Raw genomic sequence first — 24,086 nt, forward strand, 5'->3', positions numbered from 1 at the left:
AAAGCATCTGAGTGCATAAACCTAATGTTGGGCAAACAACAGGCAAAACAACTCTGATGTACAAGTGTCTGCAAATGGAAATACTTCCTTTACAGTACATCAGCCTCGGGCTGGCAGTTGTGCTTTGTTGAGCAGAGGTGATTCAGCTGAAATATGTGTATTTTCCCTGCCCTGCTGCCTGTCCTCCCCAGCCCTTCCCCCTGATGGGTCCCCTGGGTATACCCCAGATCCCCTGATGCTGCCCTGCCCAAGGCAGGCAGAACACTGTGCACCTGCCCACAGTTTGTAATCCAGACCTTATCCATTGAAAATGTTTGCTTTGCAGACTGGGTTTTTTTTTTGTTTGTTTGCTTTGTGGTTTTCTATGTGGACAACAGTGCAGGCTGCTCCATCTCCCTTTGAAAGACTTCCTGAAATAAGGCAGTGTTGCCTGTAACAAAACTGCTGCTATGTGCCTGCCTGTGCCTGTAAAACTCATCAGGACTTTGGTGGACGGGTGAGTCCTGTCCACTCTCACATATAATAATGTCTGAATAGGAAAGATGTTTTCCTTAAAAAGGGAAAGACAACTAATGTCCTATTTGTCCTTCAACTGGTTCAACTCAGTTGAAGTCACTGGAATTATATATTATAGGCAACAATAAAATTGGGCGCAGAAATCCATAGAATGGATGTAAATCTACAACTGACATGCTTACTACCAATTTTATGCAGTTCATAAAATCCCTTTATTTGTTACTAGTCCCAGGTGGATGCAAAGCAAAAATTTTAAATAGCACTTGCTTACAGAAAGCAAAACAACCCAAACTTCCCACATATCTGAACAAATTCACCCTGTTAGTGACACAGCTCTTGAAAGAAAATAATCAGAGACATTCTTAAAGCCATTCTCTTTAACATTGGAAGATGTTCCATCTACAAACGGGAAGACTGGCAGTAAGACTTAAGGACTGATGCAGTGCATTCAGCAACTTGCAATCGCAATGTTAATATTACAGGAATTTTCCATTTTAGTATTGTCACGGTCTCTTTAAATAGTAATTGAATCACTAGGAAGAGGGAAGGAGACACTCCAAGGAAGGCCCTGGTCAAGGCGTTGGATTACATCTTTCACTTAGCGCTGACAAAAGACACGGGATCTCAGCCTCATTACACAATGCTTGCACCACTTTACCAGCTGAGCCAGACTTTAAGTATGCCAGCTTTTATTAAAACATCACTACTATAGAAAGCATGTCTCTGCAGAGGCAAGCCGCGCAGAGTGTGAAGCTGTAGGGCAGGACGATCCTAAACGCGTCCCTTGTGGAAGGCTCGGCGCCGCGGCCTGGCCCCTCCGCAGCAGCGGCTGCGGGGCCTCCGGGCACAGGCCAGGCCACAAGGGAGGGAATGTCTGTGCGTGGTGTTGCTCTGTTTTACTGAGTTTGCTTTTTTTAAAAAAAGAACAAACCAGCCTTTTTTTGCCTCTCTTCTCACACCGTGGTGCCCGCAGTGACTCCCGAAGAGTCACAGCAGCCCAGCCCGGCCCGGCCCTCCCCTCCCCGCCGGCGGAGCGCTTCCCTCGCCGCGCTCCAGCGCCGAGCCTGCTTATCTGGCAGTGTCTCAAGTTACTCCCCTCAGGCAGCTTGAGCCAGTAAAACTAGATCCTTTCATCTCGGCGGAGCTTACTGACAACCAGCCGTCTGGTTTCCTAGGAAACAAAATCTTGGCTAGAAATAGTGAATCATTTCCAGGTCACTTTCAACATGGAGAGTGGAGCAGGGAAGCATTGGACTGAGGAGGAGGTTAAAGCCTTGTTAAGCGTCTGGTCAGAAAAAAATATCAGAAAGCAACTGCACGGCACCCTGAGGAATAAAGGAATATTTATCTACATTGCTAAAAGGTTACAGGAGTTGGGAGTGTGCAGGGACTGGAAACAGTGCCGTGCAAAGTACAAAAACCTGAAGTACGAATACAGAACGGTTAAATATGCCCACAACTCTGGGGATGTCACTAAAACCATGAAGTTTTTCCATGATCTGGATGCCATATTGCGATATGAGCCTGTCACACAATTAGCAGCAGAAGAAAACGGCAGGTGTTCTGCGACTGAGACGCAGCTGAACACAAGCCCCACAACAGACAGCACGCAAGGTAAAAAATAATATTTTTGCTTCTATTTTTTTCTCTCTTTGCTTAAAGCCCAAAGGGACCGGAACCGAAGCGCGCCTTGTCTGGCGCTGGAGCGGAGGCTGCTCAGCGCCGGCAGCGCGGATAGAAGTGACTGGATGCACTCCTCGCGCAGGGGAATAAAATGTTAGCACCCACCAGTGTCGAAGTCTGTAAATACAGCGTAATTCCAGCAAAATTATGCTAACTGCCTGTATTGCAGCTTCGGTGAGTACTTGCTAGTGTCCAGGCTCCTGCACTGGGTGGAAATGCTGAATTTAAAAAAAGCTGCTTTCTTTCCCTTTGCCTTTCATTTATAGTATTTTGGAAGCAGATTTTGTAGAGCTCCAATTCAGATGTAAACGTAAAGCAAAAGAAAATGAAAGGTTGGAACTGTCAGAGTATTGTAAAAATAGTTATTTGTTGTGATACAAGTGAAATTTAGGATTTTTATTCTTATTTCTCATATATATATCAGATTGATATTTAGGCAAATTATTTTATAAGCAGTTTTACTTAAATATTCAAGAAACAGATGCTTAATAATCTCTCATTAAAAACTCTAGTTTAGCAGTGAAAGTAAAAATTACTGTATTTATCAGACTATTTTGCGGCAGACCAAGTGAATACAGCTGCCTTTATTCTGAAGTGGGTTTTACTAAACTATTTGTATCTCTTGTTTTATTCAACCTTCTCTATATATGCATTTAAGCTCTGCTTAACATTTCACTAGGGTCAATCTGCTGTTTGACATCACTCAAATCTTCTTGTCACATCCTAAATGTCACTGAAGCATAAGCCCCAATGATAGTTGCAAGTACCAAAATAAGATGACTAAAAAGAGAAATTAAAAGGTTAATTTTTCCCATGGTATGTAGCAATTTACATTAATTAAGATTGTGAATCTTTTTTTAAGAAAACCAGAAACTCAACATTATTACCAGAGGATATTGTCAAAGGCATAGAAAGGAGCTGGACATCGAGCTTGTCCTTGTACTATTGCAGTCTCCCTCTACAATGCTGTTTTAGAGATCTGAGGAAAAGAAATTGCCATTTTTAATTGTCATTGTTTAGCTTAGCAAAAAGCTTGACTTTAATTTGTCATCACTATCAGAAAGCCTCTAATCTGTCAAAGTCACTTCAAATTAAAATGGCAATTTTATAATATTGTGCTCTCTGCACTGTGAATTGTAATCCATTTTTATCTTTAAACTTACAGAACTGAGGCTAATACAAGCTGATACACTTTGGGGACTACATGAAATTAAGATAGTGTCCTACATCTGAGGATCTGCCATTAGATTATTCTCTGTGTTTTGATGTAGTTTGCACCTGGTAATCCTAATTCTCATCTGTTTTAGACTTCTAGCAAATTTAAATCAGCAGAAGTTAATTTCAATGGTGAATCCCAAACTATAGTATCTATAAAAATAATTACTCCTGGGTGAGACATGCCTTGTTTTAAAGCACTAGGACAGTCTGGTTTTAAAGGTGGTATAATTAAATATATCTCTTGATTGCACAAACACTTCTGTTCCTTCCATCCAGAAAAATAAAAGCAAACAAGTTTTATGGATTAAAAAAAAAGTTAAATGCAGCTAACTGTAATAATGCAACATTAATGCAAAAATTGAGATGCAAAGATTTTCACAACCACCACAACTGAGCTGCAATGAAAGCACACTAAGATAGAAATGTGTCCTGCAGCTATGCAGAATGCATGCATGCATCCACAACCAGAGGCTGAGGGAACAGCTGTCAGATCACCAACTTTCTTATTTAAGAATGCAAGTCAAGAAACTAACACTGTACTAGAGACCCAGTCCTATTCCACATGCAGTCAGAGGACGATGCTTGCCCAGCCCAGTACTCTGAAGAGCACTTTTAAGGCAAAACTGGCATCAGTGCCTCTGCAGCTGATGCTCTCGAGTTCTTTTGCAGGGAGAGAGCTGCCGGTGTGGCTTCCACAGAGGGAAAGGTGATTCCCAGCACAGGCAAAGGCAGCCCCCTGCTCCTGCCCCAGCAGTGACTGCAGGCGCCCTCCTGGGCTTCTCCCTTTCAACCACTGTGTGCTACTGAAGTGGAAAGGAGAGAAAAATGGTCCCTTGCCTCTTTTGTAAGAGGCAGAGACATCTCATTTTGAGGGGCTGGAGGAATCAAGGAAGCCTAGGCTTACAGTTTGGGTAGCAAGAACAAAATGCTATCTGCAAATTAAAACCTGTGAGTGATAATATGTGTCCACCATGAACATCTTATTTTATTTTAAGAAATTGATAGCTGTACTGACTTTTCTTCTTAAAAGCATGACAAGGGACATGGCAGGTTCCCAAAAAATTCACCATGTATTTATCATTCTGCTTAGCCTCAGTTTCAACATTCCTATGCATGCTTAATGTAAAGATGCAAAGCATGTCTTTACATTATCTCAGCTACTGGGAGATTGCTGGGGAGGGGAAACAACAGGAAAGGAGGAAAATAGACTACTTTTTATAAAGGACTGAATGGTATTTTCAATAGTGTTCCCCTGAGGATTTTTCATATGTGGTAGATTCAGTTTTCTTTTGAAAGTGTATTTGAATAAATTATTCCTGATAATCTCAATCAAATCTGAGAGGGGCGTCTCAGGACAAACCTGCTAGTGACATATACCAGTTCCCAGCTTGTTCATGAAAAGATGACACTTTATGCATAAGCATATGCAAAAATGTAAGCAGAGAGCTTCATGCTGTAGTCTCAAAACACGTGTCAGAGGCAGAGTTGTAGCTTAAGTAATAATTTTAAAAGATACAAGTCAACACATTCACTTCTCCTCAAGTATAGTTTGTGTATTATCACACTAATCAGCAACCAAGAAAATCTACGTAAAGTTAGGGTGTGCTATGAAAAATGGTAGCTTTCATTAGAGTTCATATGAATGACCTTTCCATTTTGTTAATCAAGGCAAATCAGGTATTAATAAATTAAATACATTATTTACAAAATAATTGCCTAAGAATTCAAGTTATTTATGCTTTTCATATGTCTTTCTTTATGTTTAAATATTAAGCCATTTATCATCTTGCTTGACCTTCACTTTACCTCAGCAAATGCAGAAAGATTATCGCTGAGCAGAAATGCATCAGCAATGACTGGCAGAAAACACAGCTACTACAATGCAGGAAGATCCTTCAGAAATGCTGACATAAAAGTGCCACTGACACATGGTTTTCCATGTCTGCACTTTCAACATGTCATTGACAATGTTTTATATGTATTTTTTTAAACAAGTGCAATACTTTTGAGTAGCTTTTCTGTTACAGTAATATATTTTGTGGTAACTGTTCTTATTTTAAAAAAAGTTTCTCTTTTAGCATAACAATGTAATTAACCTTACTCCTGTTGGGGCACACTCCGAGAATTTATTCTCCTCTCCCTGGTTCGCTTTGCTGCTCTTAATCAGCTGAAACGCCAGTCCTGTCGCTGGGGGTGGAGGCATGAGCAGCAGCTCCTGCCAGGGAAGGCAGGCAGACAGCTGGGAGCAGTCACAGATCAGGCCACTGCATCTATGAGTCATCGTGAGCCTTGCTGAAAGTCAGGAGGATTTAGGATAATGTTTTCAAACGCAGTTTTCAGTTTCACCGACGTCAGGGGTAGCAGATTGCATCCTAACTGCACCTCATTACTGCTCTCCTGACGAAGTACCTGCCTGGCTGGAGCTCACAGCAGCTCAGCTCCCGCACAAGGAACCAACATTTCAAACCTCCTGACAACATGGTATGCTGAAAACTGCACACTACCTACCACAGGGCAACTTACAAGTCTGTACTCTGTAAAAATCTAGCTGTTTCTGAACCTGATGGACATATGCTGCTTTTTAAACTTACATAGCAATTGCTGTAATGTTCCTTTTTAAACAAATGTAGAAAATGCTGGAAAAAGTTAGATTTAATCCTGTCAGCTACAAATACGTCTGTTGTCAAGTCGCAATGAATATTTTGGTTCCCTCCCCATACTGTTAATGAATTCCATTGATTTCCAGAATTCTCTGCAGAACATCCTTGTTTTCTTCACACTCTTCTAGGAATTAATTTTTGTTACACAAATGGATTTGTGATTTAATGAATCTATGTGAGAAGTCTGCCTTTATTGGTATGTCTCTTACATTATCTACTTTATCCTGAATATTGAGTCAGGAGAGCACACAAGTCACTAGAATCAAGTCAGTTTCAACCAGAATTTTAAAAAACATTTCAAATAGGATTCATCATATACAAGACATAAAATACCTTGCCTCCTATAACTCATGTTCCCCTTATGGGGACAGGCTAAATTAATTTAGAATTTAATTTAACTCCAAATTAAGTGCCAAGATTTCCAAGTCAAAGATCTTCTCATGGTGTATGGACACTTTAATTTAAACTAATTTAAGCTAATTTAGTACATACCTATTTTTAATCTAAAACCTCTTTCCTTCCCAGGTGAAATACCAGTCTCTTTAGAAGATGATGAGGATGCTCCAGGAGATCCACTACTTTTTATATCTCATGGCAGACCAGTCCAACTAGGTATAGTATGATGGTACAGAGAGATCAAAAACTCTGACATGGGTGTCAGAGTACTGGAAAACACTGTCATTCTGTTTCTGACCAGTGTAGCTTTAATACAGTCACACTCCTGCACCATCTCCTTGCCAGTGTTAGCACTCAGTGGTGTTGTGCATCACTAGACACTGACCACTGTATATGATGTAACACCTGCATGACCCCATTCGCATGCAAAACACATCCCATGCTATAGCTTAATCATGTTAACTGCATTAAACACAGTAATTTTGTTAAATGTCAGTGGAAAGAAAGCCAAATGCTAGTATGGATACCCATGTCAGCTTGTGGCTTTTCCCTAGCTATTTTCTTAAATTATGGATGCTAAAAGCAGCATGAGTGAGTTTCCTGAGCCAGAAGAGAGATGCAGAGAAATCCAGACTCGCAGTGGTCTCCAGCATAATTTCAAAGTCTCCTCTGCAAGCAAGGAGTGGTCAGCAATGCTTTAGAATAACCACCCATAGAACTCATTTGGAAAATGTCCTACCCTAGTAGTTTTGCTCAGCAAAGTTACAAAGCAAAGGCATAAATCTGGCAAGACAGAAAGAGGAAGAGCATCCTAGGTGTGAGCCCCTTCAAGGGGCAGCTACAGGAAATGGAGAAACATAAACACAATTTAGGAAGATTCTAGCAATGGCTTTGCTGATTCGTTGTCTCAATAAACAGCACCTGTCCTGAATTTCCAACATGCTCTTTCTGTTTTTGATATACCCTCCATGCCTTAGTATACATTCCAGTCCAATTACAACAACTTTCATTACAAAGTCTGCAAGGAGCCATATTCAGGAAGAAAATAAGACACAGGCTAAACCCATGGCTGTTATGTTACATGACACCCCTCTTGCCTGGCATAGAAAGGAAATTAAGGAAGAGACCAGAATGTCAGGTGGAATTTATGCACATGTAAAACACTTCATGCACAGAAACAAAACATGCAGAAAGTATCTGAATGAAATTTTACAGGAACGTGTTTTTATTTCTCAGTGCTCAACACACTGCCAAGCAGAAAAGTCTTCAATTCTGAGGAAGCTGCTTTCTACAGAGTCAGCAAAATACCTTCAACAGCATGGGCTCTCAAGTACATACTAGTAGGAAAATGCCCTCTGCTACTACCTCTCCTAGTTTGTAAGTTTCAGGCACTATCTCAGAAATCATTGAAAGAAAAATGTTGACCCCTTTGTAACTACAATGCCTAATATTTTAGTTTCATTTCAGCAGATCTCTCAGGTTTGAGGAAGTTTAGAAAAAGATTAAATATGGCATAAATGCATCTTTCAAATTAAAAAATGTATATCCTCTATATTTTTTTAAAACAAATTAGGATTAAAATGCTTTCAAGCTATAAAGAAAATTTTTGCACTGACCATAACAACTTTGTTTCGAAGCGATACTTGTAGGCAGGATATCTTGAATCAGCATGTTTTTTAAATGGAATGAGGAACAAACAAACCCACCATTTTCCACTCTGCACACAGTAGAATAAGCAAGCAATATACTGAGTCACCAGAACTCATTTGAACTAATATCCACAACCAAAAGTGAGCTCAGTTGGAAATGAATTGACTAGTGAGAAATACTGGTCTATTTACAAAGTGTAAAGAAACTGTTCCTCCCAGATGCTCCCATGCTCTATGGCTTTGACTGGGAAGTGTAGAGAGCACCTCCTTGCATTCTTTGTCCTCTCTTGTCATCTTCCCTAGGCCTTTCCTCTCTGGCCTATGTGATGTTGGCAGTTATCATCTGTGGCAGTTCCTTGTTTGTTTCATCAGCATTGTCTTTCACTCCCTCAGGAGTTGTAGAGAAAGCAAATTAATGTGCCACCTGAAAATTACCCTTCTCAACTACACTGACCATGAGCTGGCTGCTGCAGAGTCCTGATTAACCCAGGACTATAAGGGAAAAGAACAATTTAGAACAACTTATTGATGACTAAAATGAATTATGGAGACTAGCAAAGAATGGCTTTATCTAGGACAAGTTTGTCCCCAGAAAGTTTATTATAAATATGATCCACTGAAGCTCTGTGTACAATCAAGGGTCTGATACTATTGCCATCACACACATCTCAGTGGCTATAAAGCATTGAAACCCCATAATCTGGTTTGCTGTTCCAGAAAGAGACACTGACAGAGTCATTTATCAATGCAGTATGACTGTAAAAATCTGTCAGTTACAGTGCATTTTCATGCTGCTTTATTTGATCATGCCCTGGAATTGGTTTAGTGTTTGTTTATTTGGGTTTTTTTTAGTTATTTTTGCAAGGCTTTAGAAAATGCATGAGCAATCACTTCCCAAACTAACCTGATAACCAAAACAAAGTCTTAAAGCAAATTCATAAATAGAAACAAGGAAATATTAAAAAACTAAAATATATAGTATTTCAGTGTTTTAAGTTATTGCATGGGTGGCAACCTTTACCTCATAATGTTAAAAAATAAAGTTGTAGACTGGAGAAAATGAAAAAATTTCTTCGTTTTGAAAAGTAAGACAACTCACACTGATTTTCACTAAAAAAACCCAGTACTTTTTATTGATCTGCCCTGAGAAAGGTGAAAGTTCTGTGCCATGAGAACTGGGTTCTATCACACAAATGCTTGACTTAAGCAAAAATCTCCATTCCTCTTCTAACCTCAACTGGGGTGCTTTGTTAAGAAAGAAGGATGAAATTCTTTAGATCCTTACCCAGGTTATATCTCTACATGTGTGTAAAACTATGGTATGAATGCATAGTTCAATTTATTATTGTGCTCATGCAGCACATCCCATCTTCCCAACAGTACTCTTCTCCTCTCTAATGTCTGAAGGACAAAGCAGCTCATCAGTTGTTCCCAAAAGTCTTACAGGTAAAAATTTAGTGTATTAGGACACAGAAGAAAGAAATGCTCCTCTTAGGTTAATTAAATGTACATGTGCTATCTTAATATCTATCTTGAAGTGAAAGCAAAAATTATATCAGAATTAATGAAACTGCTGACAAATTAATAACCAATAGCTTGATTTTAATATCACCTCTGCTCTGTCTTTCTCTGGGGAAACAGTGTCCTTCATTCCCATTCTCTCTGTCCTTTCCCCACCCCAACCATCCAATGCAGGTAACAAATATCTGTGTCTCTCCCCTACCCCACACAATGCAGGTAATCCAGCACCAGCAGCAGAGGCTTCCAAACCACCGGCTTTTATTCCTACAGTAGCAAATGAAGGAGGAAAACACTGGACTGTTAATGAAGTCAGAGCTTTGATACGCATATGGTCAGACAAAAACATCCAGCAGCAACTGGAGGGGACAGTGAGAAATAAAAGAATATTTGAACAGGTTGCTGCTAGACTACAAAAGTTTGGAATTGACAGGGACTGGAAGCAGTGCAGGACAAAATACAAAAATCTGAAACATGAATACAAGAGTGTAAAAAGTGCCCAAGACTCAGGGAGTACGAGTAAAAGTATGAAATTTTTTAATGAACTGGATGCTATTCTGGGGCACTGCACCATGGAACAAGCAAGTAAATCAGAAAATGATGAAACTGAGAGGCCTCCAGAATGGACAGAAGCAAAATCAGAAAAGGATTCCGTTGGTAAGTACTTAAACTACCCACATATCATTTAAAATTTTCAGTTTTCCAGCACTAGAGAGATCTTAAAAAAATCTCAAAAAATACAAACAGAGAGATTAACCCATTGGCTGGGGTGGAAAAACACTGAATGGAAATTTACAATTTTGTACAGTGGTTTTGTATTTTGTTACAAGGTAATATTTCAGATTCAGTGATTGCCCTGTATGTTTTAATAGACCTGAGAAGGGAAAGGAGGAAAAAAAGATGAAGACAGGATAAAATTATACAGAGAGACAATTCCAGTCAAAGTCAGGTCAAAAGAGACTGTTTCCAGTTTAGATAAGAGAAATGGATCTGAGAGATATTCAGAATATGTTACTGGAAAAATTAACACATTGAGCAAAAAAAATCTGTAGTAATAGTCATTGGTTAAAAAAATTAACATCTAAATTGTCTTTCTCTTATGGTCCCAAGTAGCTCAGTTTGATTGGCCTTTGGAGCAGGACTCTCAAACTGGTGAGACAACAGTGAAAATAGCTAAAGGAACAGCACCAAGAATGCTGGCAGAGCTTGCCTTTGGTTTTGGGTGGTTATTAATGGTAATGGATGATCAATGCAGAATGAGAGTAGACTGATGAACCTACACTACCCAAGAGTTACAAAATTTTTATTGGTATCTACAACCACATACATACTTGTTGTTTCTGAACAGAATTAAACATTAAACTTTTTAGTTGAGGTGAGAGGATGATACTGTGTTGGCCAAATGTAAGACTAGAAGTTAGTAAAATAATGGGAGAAGTCAAGAAAAATATGACATGAAGATAGTCTGGCTGAAAATGTTAGAACATTTTGGGGGAATATTCATTCTTCAGTTGCCATTTCTAGACATTTTTGCTAATGCATGTACTTTGCCTGCTGGCATAAAGAGCATCCAAGGCTGGATGGACTTTTGAATTTGATACACCATAGTTGTTCTTATAAAGTATAAAAATTTGGTGCCCTAATTAATTCAGCATTATTTACACAGAAATGCCTGGAGACACAGGTGAAGAGGACTCTGCTAGTAATATGTCAGAAGACCTACAGATTGCAGATATAAAGAAAGTTTCTGATTCAGGTAATCTGAAAAGTCTTCTATTTTATATAAATACCTAAATTTAGTAATTTAAGATTAATTTCTAAAATAAGCCCAAATTGTAATTATAGGTAGAAAATTCAGAGACCTAGAAAACTTAAAACAAGAGATAACATCACAGAGATAACCATCACATATTTATGTACACATTGACAATGCCCTGCTGAATTTGATAAAATCAGTCCAGTAACTAATAATTTCAAAGACTTGTGATGAAGAACATAGACAAGAAACTAACTACTGGTTTAAACAAGTTGAGTGCAATTTACTACTGCATTTACATTTACTTAAACTATGTATCCCAAGGATTAGAATTGTTCAGTCTCCTGTGAAAGAACTAATAGAGCAACTCTTTTTCATAACATGTGATCAGGATATAATTGTATAAACGCTCATGTCAGGGGATGAAAACTTCATATAAGAGTCTCACTGAATATGAAGGTCATATGCTCTGCTCTTTACACAGAAAGATTATGATTTACATCTGAAAACATAGATTTCAAGGGAGGACAGAAGTTTAACATTCAACCAGAGACACATGAAAGTCTCTCAGGCTGACAGGTTTTATTGTCCGCAACAGAGCACCTCATATTCCCTTTCAGTAGTATGAGGCAGAGCATGGTCTAAATTAAGCATTTAGGAGTAGTATTACAGAATTTAAAATGGTGTAATGTGAATGAAAGATTTTTATATCAAATTAAAAATCTTCTGACAGATGATGTTACTGTAAATACTACAGCAGAGAATCGGGCAGCTCTGCATATAACAAAAGAAACAGCTATGACAAGTAAGTAAAGAGATGGTTGATCATAAGAGGTAAATAAAGGTATACCAGACAGAAACATTTTTGGTTTTTTTCATTCAATAGCAATTACATTAATAAATTTAAATTTACTACCAAATAAAAAAAAAAAAGATGACCTTTTACCAGCTCACCATAGGCACTTGGTGCATTCCATAGAGAAAAAACAGTTGTCATGTAAAGTGCATTGCCTATAGGGATCTCATTTTCAGACAGACAAATATGAAAGAAACAAATAGCATTTTGTGGGATCCAGTTAAGACTGCTTACAAAATATATTAAATTCCATTTCTCCCCATCAACGAGTAAAATTATTACATAAACATGGACACCAGTAAGACACTGTAATAATACAAAGATTCAGCAGCATTCCTTAACTGTCATCTGGCAGTTTTCAACTGCCTGGTGCTACATAATATTGTAACTTCTTGGACTGTACTCTTCCAAACAAGCTATTTAAGATGAAGTCAAATTAATATTTCTAGTAAAGCTCTGAGTACACATTTCTGTCATTTCAGGTAAGTGTAGGTAAGTGTAGTTTACCTTGGTTACCATCTCCCTTTTCAAATATGTGTATTTTAACTGCATATTTTGTTTCTGGATAATTGTTAATGCAATATGATATTTTGGGGAAAAATTAAAATAGCAGGTGGTGCAAAAGTGTCTGTGGCTCAACCTATCCACTCTTAAGAAACTTCTCTGAGGGAAAAAGACAAAGCCACATTCCAAGGCAAAACAAACAAACAAGTTCAGTTTGCAGAATTCTTCCCCTCATTCCAAAACAATACACACTCGAATAATTTTTTGCAGGTGGTAAAAGACATCTAGTCTTCAATTTTATTAATGGTGACATAATAAGGTATTCCATAAAGCAGAGAAAAAATGCACACCTTTTATGTTATAATATCATGGATACCTTTTGTTCTCTAATTGTGGTACATGCCTTTCCTAGGCAGTCCAAATAATTTTGAACTGAGAAACTGGTAAGTAAAAGTACCTCTGTACTCATAAATATGCATACTGGTAAATAGTGAAAAAGGCAAACAGGCAGTGATACATTACATTGGTTGTTTGACAGGAGTAATGTCTCACAATCATTGTCATTTAGGATGTGACTTTTAAAAAAAGCTCCTGAATATTCAACAGAACTTATGTAGAAAAGTGTTTCTCAATAGGCATGGAATTACTAAATTTATAGTTATTTGCTTGTCTTGAAAAAAATTTGTAGAAAACCCCCATTTGACATAAATTAGAATTTAGAAATTCTCTTAAACTCATATCTGGGTATCTTCCTTATCAGCATATGTAGTTAATGTAATAGTTAATATACAGCTCTGCAGCCAGAGCTGTATATACATTTACTCATATATATATATACATATATATGAGTTTAAATGCACAGAAGATGCACAGGCTGCTTCAGAGTGCATGTGCTTTTCATGATCTTACAGTGACTCTAAATTATGAGCCACAGTAACACTGTCACCACCGCCAGTCTTTATAAACAACCCATTTGGGTTTGCCATACCCTAGTAAGAAAAATACTAAAATGGTGTCAAGTCAAAAGATAAAAACACCAGTTTCAGGAGAACACCTAGTTATTTGATGTGCCATGGTATTGTTTTTCTCCTCTGCCCATATGAACTTGGGTACTCAAAGAGCAGCAAATGCCCACATGAGAAGACAAAGATAAATAAATCCTCACAGCTCCTAGCACAGCCTGTCCTAGTTCCTGACATGCTGCTGTCAGCACTGCCCAGCTGGGGGAGCAGAAGGACCACAAGTCCCCAACTCGTGGGTTTTCAGCTGAAGTGTCCTGTGATAGGCTGGGGACACTGTGGGTTGCTCTCTCTTTTGGTAAAACATAACCTATGTTGAATCAATCTGCAAATAAAATCTTATTAGTTATTTTCACTGATGTTTTTAATTTTGTGGGATCACTTTTATGTGTTAGAGAAATCTATTCAGAAGATCCAATTACTTCAGTGTATCAATGCAAACTCCAGGTACATTCCACGTGTCATACTTAGCAGTACGACCACAGTTTGTATAGCTGCTTGATTAAATTTGACGTGCCAGGGAACAACAGTGGAGCTGAAAATAGGTTTCTAAGAAATACCAGTAGCCTGATGTTCTTAAAAATACCTACAGCAAGTATTTTACTTCAAACAAATTCCTTTTCTTGTCATTATTTTCTTAGGATTTTTGGTTCCTCATACACTTTACTGTATGTCCCTCTCAGAAAAAAAATTTGGAGTAAGTAGTGACACTTCCAAGATTCCTAAGCAAGGACTTTTTAAAAATCTGTTGTTTCAAGTTAAGATCTTAAGTTGGTACACACTCAGGCACTTAATATTGGCTTGAACACTTGCTGCTGTGTGCACAGAATTTTAAAATCCACAGATATCAAGTCAAAAGATAATAATTTCATATATATGCCCCAGGCTAGTGTTAAGCAGTGTTTCAGAGAAGTGCAGACTCCAAAGTTCTTGATTATTCACTGCCTTAACCTAGGAATATTTCGGTTGCAGACATAAACTCTTAACTGTGCATCCAGTTTTCTGTATCCACTTACAGATCTGTATGATAGAGATGGCAGCAACTTTCCAAGTTGTTGGAGCATAAACATAAGCCTGAAAATTTTCCTTGGCTTTACCATATCTTGCTTCCCTTTTATTCTATAAAAGACACACATGAGAGTAAGGATTAGGAGACAAATTACTAATCTTGCCTCATGAGCCAGAAAACAAGATAATTAGTGATGGTGACAGAGTGCCAAAAGAGAACAGAGCTTGTATCAGTCTGAGTGGGTGAAAGGAAAGACTGTGACAGCATTGCTCGGGTGGCCTTGTGAGCAGTGCCTCAAACACAAAGTAGAGATTAAGCATATTTGCTGGCAACTGTCTATAGCTTCACTAACAATGCAGATGGAGCCACTGTGTTTGATCCATGCCAAAAACTGTTGATGGCTGTTTGGCTCACTCTTCTTGTGCCCTCTGTCCAAAACTCTGAAAGGTGCCTTAGAAAAAAAGCCAGGCTCTCTACCCACATTCTTGGCTCACCAAAAAAAAAAAAAAACAACAAAACAAAAACCCAAAAAAAGGCACATGATGCTAGTCACATCATAAAGAACATCTGATGCAAACAAAGCTGTATTGATCTGGGGGTAATTTTTAATAAAATGGCTCTAGATTAAACTTTATTGCTCAATGTTTAGGGGCAATATTCTTGAATTGACTGAGAACAGGCTGGGAGCCAGAAAACTGCTGTCATTGATCCATGATGTGGCCTTCACCATTTAATCTCTGTAGAGCAGTGTCCTCACTGGGAAACGAGGATCAGCAAGACCACTTGCATCATCCACCTGCCCATACCTCTGTCCCAGGGCAGAGGGGTGGAATTCTCCCTTAACTCCTGCAGGCCAATGGCAGAGGAGTGGAGATCTCCTCCCCATGGAGGGGAGCCCAGGGACACCTCTGTCACCCAGCTGTGTGATGTAAACCCCTGCAAGCTGTAGAAGCAGATGTGCTCTCAGGATGGGCTTCAGTACATTGTCTCCATCAGGCAGGCAGCCTTACAGATCAATTGTCTAAGCACAGCACCCTGATGTGTCAGTGTCCTTGCTCCCTTTGGGGCTAATTCAAACAGTCTTGGCATCAGTCATTTTCAATAATTTCAGTATATATTGCACCCTTCACGCAAGTCACTGTCTTGCCTGTTCTGCTGCACGAACATTTGCCAGTAACTACATATCTTACACCCACCATCAGTGAACCATTCTACAAATTCTGATCCAGGTTAAAATAACATGTAACCCATAAACTTATAATATTGCAGCTGATATGTGATGTTCTTTTTTTACTTTGTAAGCGGGTACACTCTGCTCTTAAGCCTATTACTGCAGATAAATAGCAGCTTTAATGTATTAAGAAAGGAAATCTTTAACAGTAGTTATCATCAGTGACATTCTGAAGTAGGTGACTCTCAAAACATCACTCGAGACATGTTTAGTTATTAAGAACTCTGTAAATGATTATTTTTCACAGAAATCCTTGAAGATGACAGGGACTTTGCCAACTCCACCCCAGCAGCTCTGGAAGCTACACAAATAAAGAAGGAGATGATTGATATAGGTAGGTCAGGAGTTTGTCATGATAATTTTAATAGGACATTCTACATTGCAGATTCCATAGCTTCATATGTTATTCCAGCAAACTGCACTTGTTTTACTTCTACATTATGCTAAATGATGGGTTCTATTTGATTTCATAGTACAAAAAATGTATGTGCACTTACTTCTCCTTCCCCTAATTGTAACAAAATCTTATTTCCCCAGACAACATGCTCCTTTTAATGTGATTATATGATTATATGATTATATGATTAGTCTGCATTTGATTGTGACAAGAATATGGTTTTTCTTACACAGTTGCTAGAGAGGATGAAACGGAAAGGTAAATAGCTGTCTCAGAAACTCAGAACATTTTACACCTTGTCTGTATTTTCAAACTATTTCATCACTGTATGTAATATCAAATGAGTTAGCATCAAGCAATTTCCATATATATATATATTCTGAACTATTTTAAATATAAAACTGAAATCAGCACCTCAGCAATATGAAGAAGTCATATATTCAATGATAAGTGATCAGAAGAGGATTTGTTTTGTTTAAAATGTGAAAATTTAACATTGGAACACAATAGGGATATTAATATTCTGGAATAAATGAGCATAAAAACCATTGAAGACCATGAAAAAAAGAGGAAATAATGATGGCATTGAAATATCGTGACCTGACATCCAGGATCAAAATATTTTGTACAGTAATACTGTTTGTATGCAGAACTTAATAGGAAAAAAAAAAATCAATTTCAGTGATTCTGTTAACAGTAATTATTTGGCCTTTTACACTGAAAGTTTCTGACATAAGAATATTTCTATTGCATCAGGCATATTCCAGGCAAGAGCTTCCTTTTCAGCAATTATGATATTTGTAATTTGGACGTTGAGACACCTATGCAACACACCCTTTACAACTGTTTGCATTGGCTGATCTTGATTATGAAAGACAACTGTGGTGACTGTGACACAGAGGACATCATCAGAGCAATGCCATCACAAAAATGACAGAGAGAAACACACTGTAATACTGAGGATAAAGTAAATCTGTGACCCTGAAAGTTGAGACATAGCGAGGTCACATGAATCCAAAGTGAAGAACAAAATGTCATGCAGCTCAACTGACTGCCTCATACACACAAATTCCCTATCATGTAAAATCCAATTGAACACAGCAATCATGCAATGGCACTTTGGCAAGTGCCATTGCCAAAGACAGGAAGAGATTAGAAAGCCAGCATGGTTGAGAGAATGAGCACAGAAATGGAAGCCAAGGGAGGTTGCTAACGGTTGGAAAAAAAGGAATCTCTTAGGAGCCTAGGAGTAGACCTAGAGCTCTGTTTAGGCCCATTTCCAACAGCTGCAAGCATTAATAAAGATGAAAGCAAGTGTCAAGGAAGGAGAGACTGTGAGGATAGTATGTTAGAGAGTGTTTTGATTGTCTAGAGCTCATGATGATGACAGTAGTGTTGAGGATGTATGGGTAAGAATCAGGACCAGGCAACAAGGCAGGTATCCTGGTGGGAGTCTGCTTTTGACCCCCCAACCAGGGCAAAGAGGCACCTGAAGTATTTTATAAGCAGCTGGGAGAAATCTGACAATCTGTGGCCCTTGGGGGAGACTTCAGCTTTCCACGTGTCTGCTGGAAATACAACACAGCAGAGGACACAGCCTAGGAGGTTCCTGGAGTGTGGCAGACACAGCTGGTGAAGGAGCCAGCTAGGGAAGGTACCCACTGGACCTGGTGCTCGTGAATAGAGGACTGGTGGTGTTCAGAGGCCTCTTGGGCACAGTGGTCACAAAATGGCAGAGTTTCCAGCTCTTGGTGAAGTAAGAAGGGACGTCAGCAGAGCTGTCACCTTGGACTTGGGCAGTCATGGAGTCACTGTCCCTGGAGGGATTTAAATGACATGTAGATGTGGCACTTAGGGATGTGGTTTACTGGTGGACTTGGCAATGCTAAGTCCATCCTAAATGATTAGTGCTTCCATCCTAAATGATTCCATGATTCTGTGATTCTTCAAGTCTGTAACTAATGGGTTAGACTGAGGGCTTAGAACATTTTAGGTGGAAATAGGTGTTTCCTACAGAGTATGACAATAATAATAGCAATTTGTCTAAATGCAAATCTATTTAAAACTGTGTGTTTCCATAGATGATGATTCTATAAGCACTACCTCAGAAGACAGATCTTGTACACCAGTAGCAAAACGGATGGTTGGGTCAGGTGAGTATTAATTTCCATGCATTTATCATGAAAGAAATCACACTGTAATTTCAGTACCAAAGCTGGAGCAATCAGATCTCTACTGTAAACACAGCTCTACTTTTCTACTCCTGATTCCATTCTAGTTTTGTTAGTAAACTCAAAAATTAGTTTCATAACTCTTTAATGAGCAAAACTTGTATTAATACTGTAGTTCAACTTAGCCTTCTATACATATCTAATGAGCAGCATCTGCCTACATCTGTTTTTGAGTCTGAAGATTTTTTTTCTTCTGTTGAATCCCAAGTATCCTTTTCATTTGCATGTTGCCATTTTAATTTGAAACCACACTTCTCATCAGTGCTGAGATCTTTAAAGCTTAAGGATTACTGTTTTCCTACATGTAACAGTTGGATGCATCTGTCTTTAATTTTACAACAACAGTGGCACAATTATAGTGACAAAATGTTGAATTTTAGACGCCTTGGAGAATCAAGAGATTCCACTTGTCACCTATTTTGCATACATAAGAGAAACAATTGTGCATGAATACTAAAATTATAAAGTTAAAAGATTAAACATTAGTTGCAATTATGTTTCCATATATGTATATTTAGCATGTATTTATAGCACTTTTAGTTAGTTGGTTTTTTTATTTATATTTTCAGACAATCACATTCCCTTGGAAGAAGCACAAAATCACTTTAAAGTTATTACAGTTAATGATACAGGAGCAGGAAAACACTGGAGTGATAATGAAGTAAGGGCTCTGATAAACATATGGTCAGATGAGAAGATACAACAAATGCTTGAAGGGGCCACAAGAAATAAAGAAATATTTGAGGAAATTGCCAGAAGGTTAATGAAATGTGGCATAGACAGAGACTGGAAACAATGTCGCACAAAGTACAAGAACCTAAAATATGAATACCGTGCACTGCAGAAAGAAAATGAACATCTTGGAAATCCCAGGAGAAAAATGAGATTTTATGATGAAGTTGACTGTATCTTAAGAAGACAGCCTCTGGGAACGTCAGGCTGGGGAAGTGAAAGCTCAAGTCTCCTATCAGGTACTAAAAATTTCAGTGATGAGATGAAGTGCTTCAAGTGAAATTTCTAGGTTGCTTGTTGGAGCCAAGCTGTAGGTGTGAAATGTGTGGCCAGAAATGGGGAGGGGAAATAACTGGGGAAGCTGTATCTGCATGGTCACATAGGGAACACTCAGGGAACTCAAGTGGTCTCTGGAGACATGTAGAAGTGAGAATATTAGCAAAAAGTGAAAGCACTGAAATGTTCAGTGTTACTGGAGAATCTTTGCTTTCAAGAGCAAAGATTCTGTATGTCACTGACATACAGTGAAATGGTGCTGGAACACATTTTAGAAGGTTTTAGAAGTCATAGAGCAGGCATGTAAAGTCTGATGGATAGAGAGCTGCAAGCTCCTACCATTTGGAACTGCAGAAATCAGTAGCAATCAATCCAAGCGCAAGGACTCCAAGAACCCCAAACTATATTAATTCAATATACACTGGAGTCAAGAGAGAAAAATCCAGGACAGTGATGTTCATTTGAGCACTTGTAATAACTGTATTAATTTTGCTAAAGCAGATTCAGTTTTCAAAGTAGAGTTTGCCTCTATCCTAGTATCAAAAACCCTCTGATCTAGGAACCACACAGCTATTCTTGTGTCTGCTGTAAGGGTTCTCATGACTGGCCAACTGCTTCAGATCTCAGGGTCAGCTGCCCCTGCTCCAGGAAGATTAGGTGCTCTTGTAGAAGTAATGGAACCTCTGCAACTTAGGGTTAAGTGACTTAAGGTAAAATAGAACTAGTTGTGATTGTTCTCGTTATGTTAGATAATAGTTTGCAAGAGCACAAATGTTGGTTAAGGACTTGAACCATTTATGCAGCAAAGGCCAGATGGATGGCTTGAGCAGAAATTGCTGGAAACAGCCTTAAGCCAGCTGTCCTCAGGCATGAATCACAGCCCTGGTGTGGTGTCCAAGGGCACCTTCCAGTACTGCATTAGTTGTGGCTGGAATGACATCCATAGACCTGTGGGATGACAGTTCTCCCCTGCCTCAGTCTTGTGCTCCATCATATTCTCAAGACATGTATTTTCTTCCAAATACAGAAACCAAATATATTACTGCTCATTTCTACTCTCCATGAACAGAGAGATATGGGATATGAGATAAGGGATATGTCCACACCAAGAATGTTGTCAACACCAACAACCAACCTGGCTATTTTATATTTTTGCATGCTGGAAAAGGACCGTGTGGAGTGACTGTCACTCTATCTGTGAATACTAATGGAGTGGCCAGTAAAACAATAACTTTTCTGAAAAGAAGCTTCAGTTATTAATCTGAGGCATCTGCCAAATAAATGTGTCTTGTCCTAAGGTATTTGCTTTTGTAGTATAAAACTTTTTGGTGTGTGACTGACTGTGCCTTGAGAATCTCGACAAAAACTAAGTCACCTTGTTTTTCTCTTCTCAGTTTCAGTGGGAGATGCTACAGACACAGGATCTTTGAGTATCAAGAGAAAAACATGGAATGATGGTAAGATCCCCTGACTTTTAAATGCATCTATACACTGCTGTTGAATTGGATGACAGATTCTTATACCCAGTATTCAAACAGTTAAAAAAACATAATCCTAGAACTGAACACCAAGCTCCAAAACAACATTCTTGTCTCACCCACAACAACTGGCAAAAGACGAATTCTAATAAAAGTGTAGGCATAAGGAAAATTGCAATTTATGTATTTCAGTCCTCATTCCTGGTATAAACGAGGTAAACATCAGGAAAAACTTACTTGATTTATAAGGATCACATGCAAAGAAAATGTAATATTTAAAAAACAAGCTGTCTCAATTGTGTTGCTTAAGGGAAAGCAGGGACAGGCACAGTCGTGGATGTGATTTCCTCACATTACACTACTGTGTCTGTAAGCATGTCTAATGTGTTGTGCACAAGAAAACATGCTGTGTCAAAGACAAGACAGACTAGAGATTCATGGAGAGAGAAAAATTATGTGAATAATAGAAATACGTGGTATGTGATCTGATATGGGAAAGGTCAGCAGCTTATTTTTCTTCCTGCAAAACTGACAGGCCATAAATAAAATGAAAATCAAACAATGAGGAACAAAAGACTTAAGTTTTAAGGAGCTCACCACTATTTTTAATACTAAAATGATATCTATAGATAGATGAAGAGAAATGATCTGAACATTAAATTTTTTAATTCAACCTTTTTAGTTCACCACCACAAACTGTACTAACACAATTTAATTATTCTGTGTGATTAAATACACTTTCATTTATTGCCTATTATGTAAGTAACTCTTGGAGAGTGCTGTAGCTAGGCAAAACTGCAAGTTTGAGATATAAGTGATTTTTACAGGGTCTGCTGCATTCCTGCTCTCCATTATACAATGATCCCTTATACAACACCAGGCAATGCCTGCCAAAAGAGCAGATCAGAACAGCTTTAGGAAAATCCAGCATGTGCTGAACTTCAGTGTCAGCAGTTCATTGACTTGTGCACTCTAACCACGTACTTTGCTTTTGTCCACAGAGGTGTCACCTGTTCCACTTAAGAAAAGTGCTTCTGAAAACACCATACTCCACTTTCAAAAACTATTAACAGAGAGAGCACACACGGTAACAGAAGGCAAAAAATTACTGTTTGAAAGGCTTTGTAAGCAGGAAGAAATGCAAGACCTCAACAGAACACAGCTGTGTGCTGATCCATCAGCCATACAACAGGTTGGTTTCATGAATTTTCTATGAAATTGAAATGCAAATAGATTCTGTCAGGTAGTATGAAATGAAATGCTTAGGAGTGTATGTTACCCACATGAGTACATGAGCTTGCTTACCTTTAACACAGACACCTTCAGTCATTTAAACTAAAACGAGGTGTGAGTTCCATCATAATCCTTAACTAGCAGCTTTTAGTACTGATGTCAGTTAGTCAAATAAAAAATATGACCTCTGCCTATATATCTTGGCTCATCTACATGCCACAATTAACAGCCTTAATTGGAAGAAAATAATACTTTAACTGATCAAAGAAAACATGTACAGTTAAAATTTCATCCCATCATTTCCAATTACCATTTCCACAGTCTTCCTAAATTAGTACTCTGCAATTAACCAATGAGTTGAAGCCATAGGAGAACTTTTTGGTTAGGCAGGGCTGATGGGGAAACTCTTAACTCCTTTACCAGCATTTACACTCCTCCTAGCCTCTGCCCCTGCTTATACTGGTGTGGGGGAATGTCCCCCTCTGCCTGCTGAAGGCTTGCAGCAATGTGCAGCACTGAACTGGAGAATTCAGTGAGCCAGAAAGAAAGTACACAGAATTGATGCCTACATAGAAGGGGCAGGCATGAGTTATGGTGCTTGTTCTGTACTGGGCAAGGGGCCTGTTGTGTCCAGTAACTCACTGAAAACATAGAAACAGTGCAAGAACAATGACATGCTAAGACCCAAATGCCTTATCATGACTGTTATGCTACAAAAATCCTACTAGCCACTACTTCATTTAGTGGACAGGTCAGTTCTGGGCACATACAAAGGCAAAACTCAAGTCCAACAGTCAAGTCCATATTGCAGCAGCAACAGCCACCAGGTTTATTTACACGAGGAGGCCTAAATTCCATCCAAGTCCCTCTTCATAAAACTTTACATAAAAATATTACTGGATTATAATGTGTTATTTCCTGCTCTATGCTTAATCATTTCCTTGTCAATTCTTTTATGAGAGACATTGTGAAGGCAAATGCTTTCCACCAAGCTGGACTTAATCTGACATTTGACTAGAATTTTAAAAACAATTCAGAGAAGTCAGGAGAGAGATCCCTAGAAAATAATAGGTTTTTATTCATGTTAACTTATGTGACATGTATACACAGTGACATGGATACACAGTTTTTGCAGTTTATGTTTATCTCCCGCTTTTCACATTTCACACTGATTTCTCAGGATAAACATTCTTTGGTTCGTAATACTGTCAGTGAAACTATAATTTCCAACAATACTAGTATCATCACTGGTTTAAAAATCTTTCTTCTCTCTCTTTACAATGAGTTGGTTCAAAGGTACAACCTTGAACTTGCATTGTATTACTTGCATAGAGACGTGTTGTCTTTGGAAGGAGGACAAGGTTTGCCCCTGCCATCACAGCAGTCAGGTATCCCTATAGAACATGCTGAGTCAGCTGAAGACCTCCCATTCCCACTCTACTAAAATCACAGGTTAGTCCTTCCACATGGGAACCAGAAAAACATTTGACCCAACTCTAATTCAACCCGTACATTTAAGTTTAGTTCGATTATGATTTAAATTATTTGAAGTAACTGTACTGAAAATAAAATGGGTAACTTACACATTTTGCTCTATCTTCTCTGTTTCATGAGTGCAAGGCTGAAATTGACTTGATAACTCATTTCAACATGAAAATTCCCCTTTTCTCCATGCTACTCTGAGTAATCCAGTTCTTGCTGGATGCCCTATAAGCCAGTTCACC

The 24,086-nt window shown here is 38.6% G+C and overlaps 2 protein-coding genes across 3 annotated transcripts in view; one reads left to right on the forward strand and one right to left on the reverse strand.

Moving 5' to 3' along the window:
• Nucleotides 1-24,086, reverse strand: part of PPAT (phosphoribosyl pyrophosphate amidotransferase) — a 42,340-nt gene that overhangs the window by 10,653 nt on the left and 7,601 nt on the right. The gene's annotated exons all lie outside the window — the stretch shown is intronic.
• Nucleotides 1,613-23,945, forward strand: LOC306802115 (zinc finger and SCAN domain-containing protein 20-like). 2 transcript variants are annotated; one of them, XM_079305918.1, is made up of 10 exons: nt 1,613-2,130; nt 6,603-6,689; nt 9,860-10,297; nt 11,307-11,396; nt 12,130-12,201; nt 16,263-16,349; nt 18,494-18,565; nt 19,213-19,614; nt 21,046-21,108; nt 22,131-22,477. In XM_079305918.1, the coding sequence occupies exons 1-10, from the start codon at nt 1,743-1,745 to the stop codon at nt 22,343-22,345; spliced, it is 1,914 nt and encodes a 637-aa protein (XP_079162044.1). In that variant the 5' UTR covers nt 1,613-1,742; the 3' UTR covers nt 22,346-22,477. The 2 variants fall into 2 exon arrangements, with proteins under 2 accessions (XP_079162044.1, XP_079162045.1); XM_079305919.1 differs by lacking the exon at nt 12,130-12,201 and having other exon boundaries at nt 22,131-23,945.

Source organism: Erithacus rubecula (genome assembly GCF_903797595.1).
Source record: "Erithacus rubecula genome assembly, chromosome: 5".
NCBI lineage: Eukaryota > Metazoa > Chordata > Aves > Passeriformes > Muscicapidae > Erithacus > Erithacus rubecula.

What these genes read in the sequence shown, in the direction of transcription:
- LOC306802115 (XM_079305918.1), top strand. Translation starts at nt 1,743, where the DNA reads ATGGAGAGTGGAGCAGGGAAGCATTGGACTGAGGAGGAGGTTAAAGCC. An exon ending in CACAACAGACAGCACGCAAG is followed by an intron (nt 2,131 to 6,602) that starts GTAAAAAATAAT and finishes TTTCCTTCCCAG; the next exon opens with GTGAAATACCAGTCTCTTTA. An exon ending in GAGAAAAACATGGAATGATG is followed by an intron (nt 21,109 to 22,130) that starts GTAAGATCCCCT and finishes TTTTGTCCACAG; the next exon opens with AGGTGTCACCTGTTCCACTT.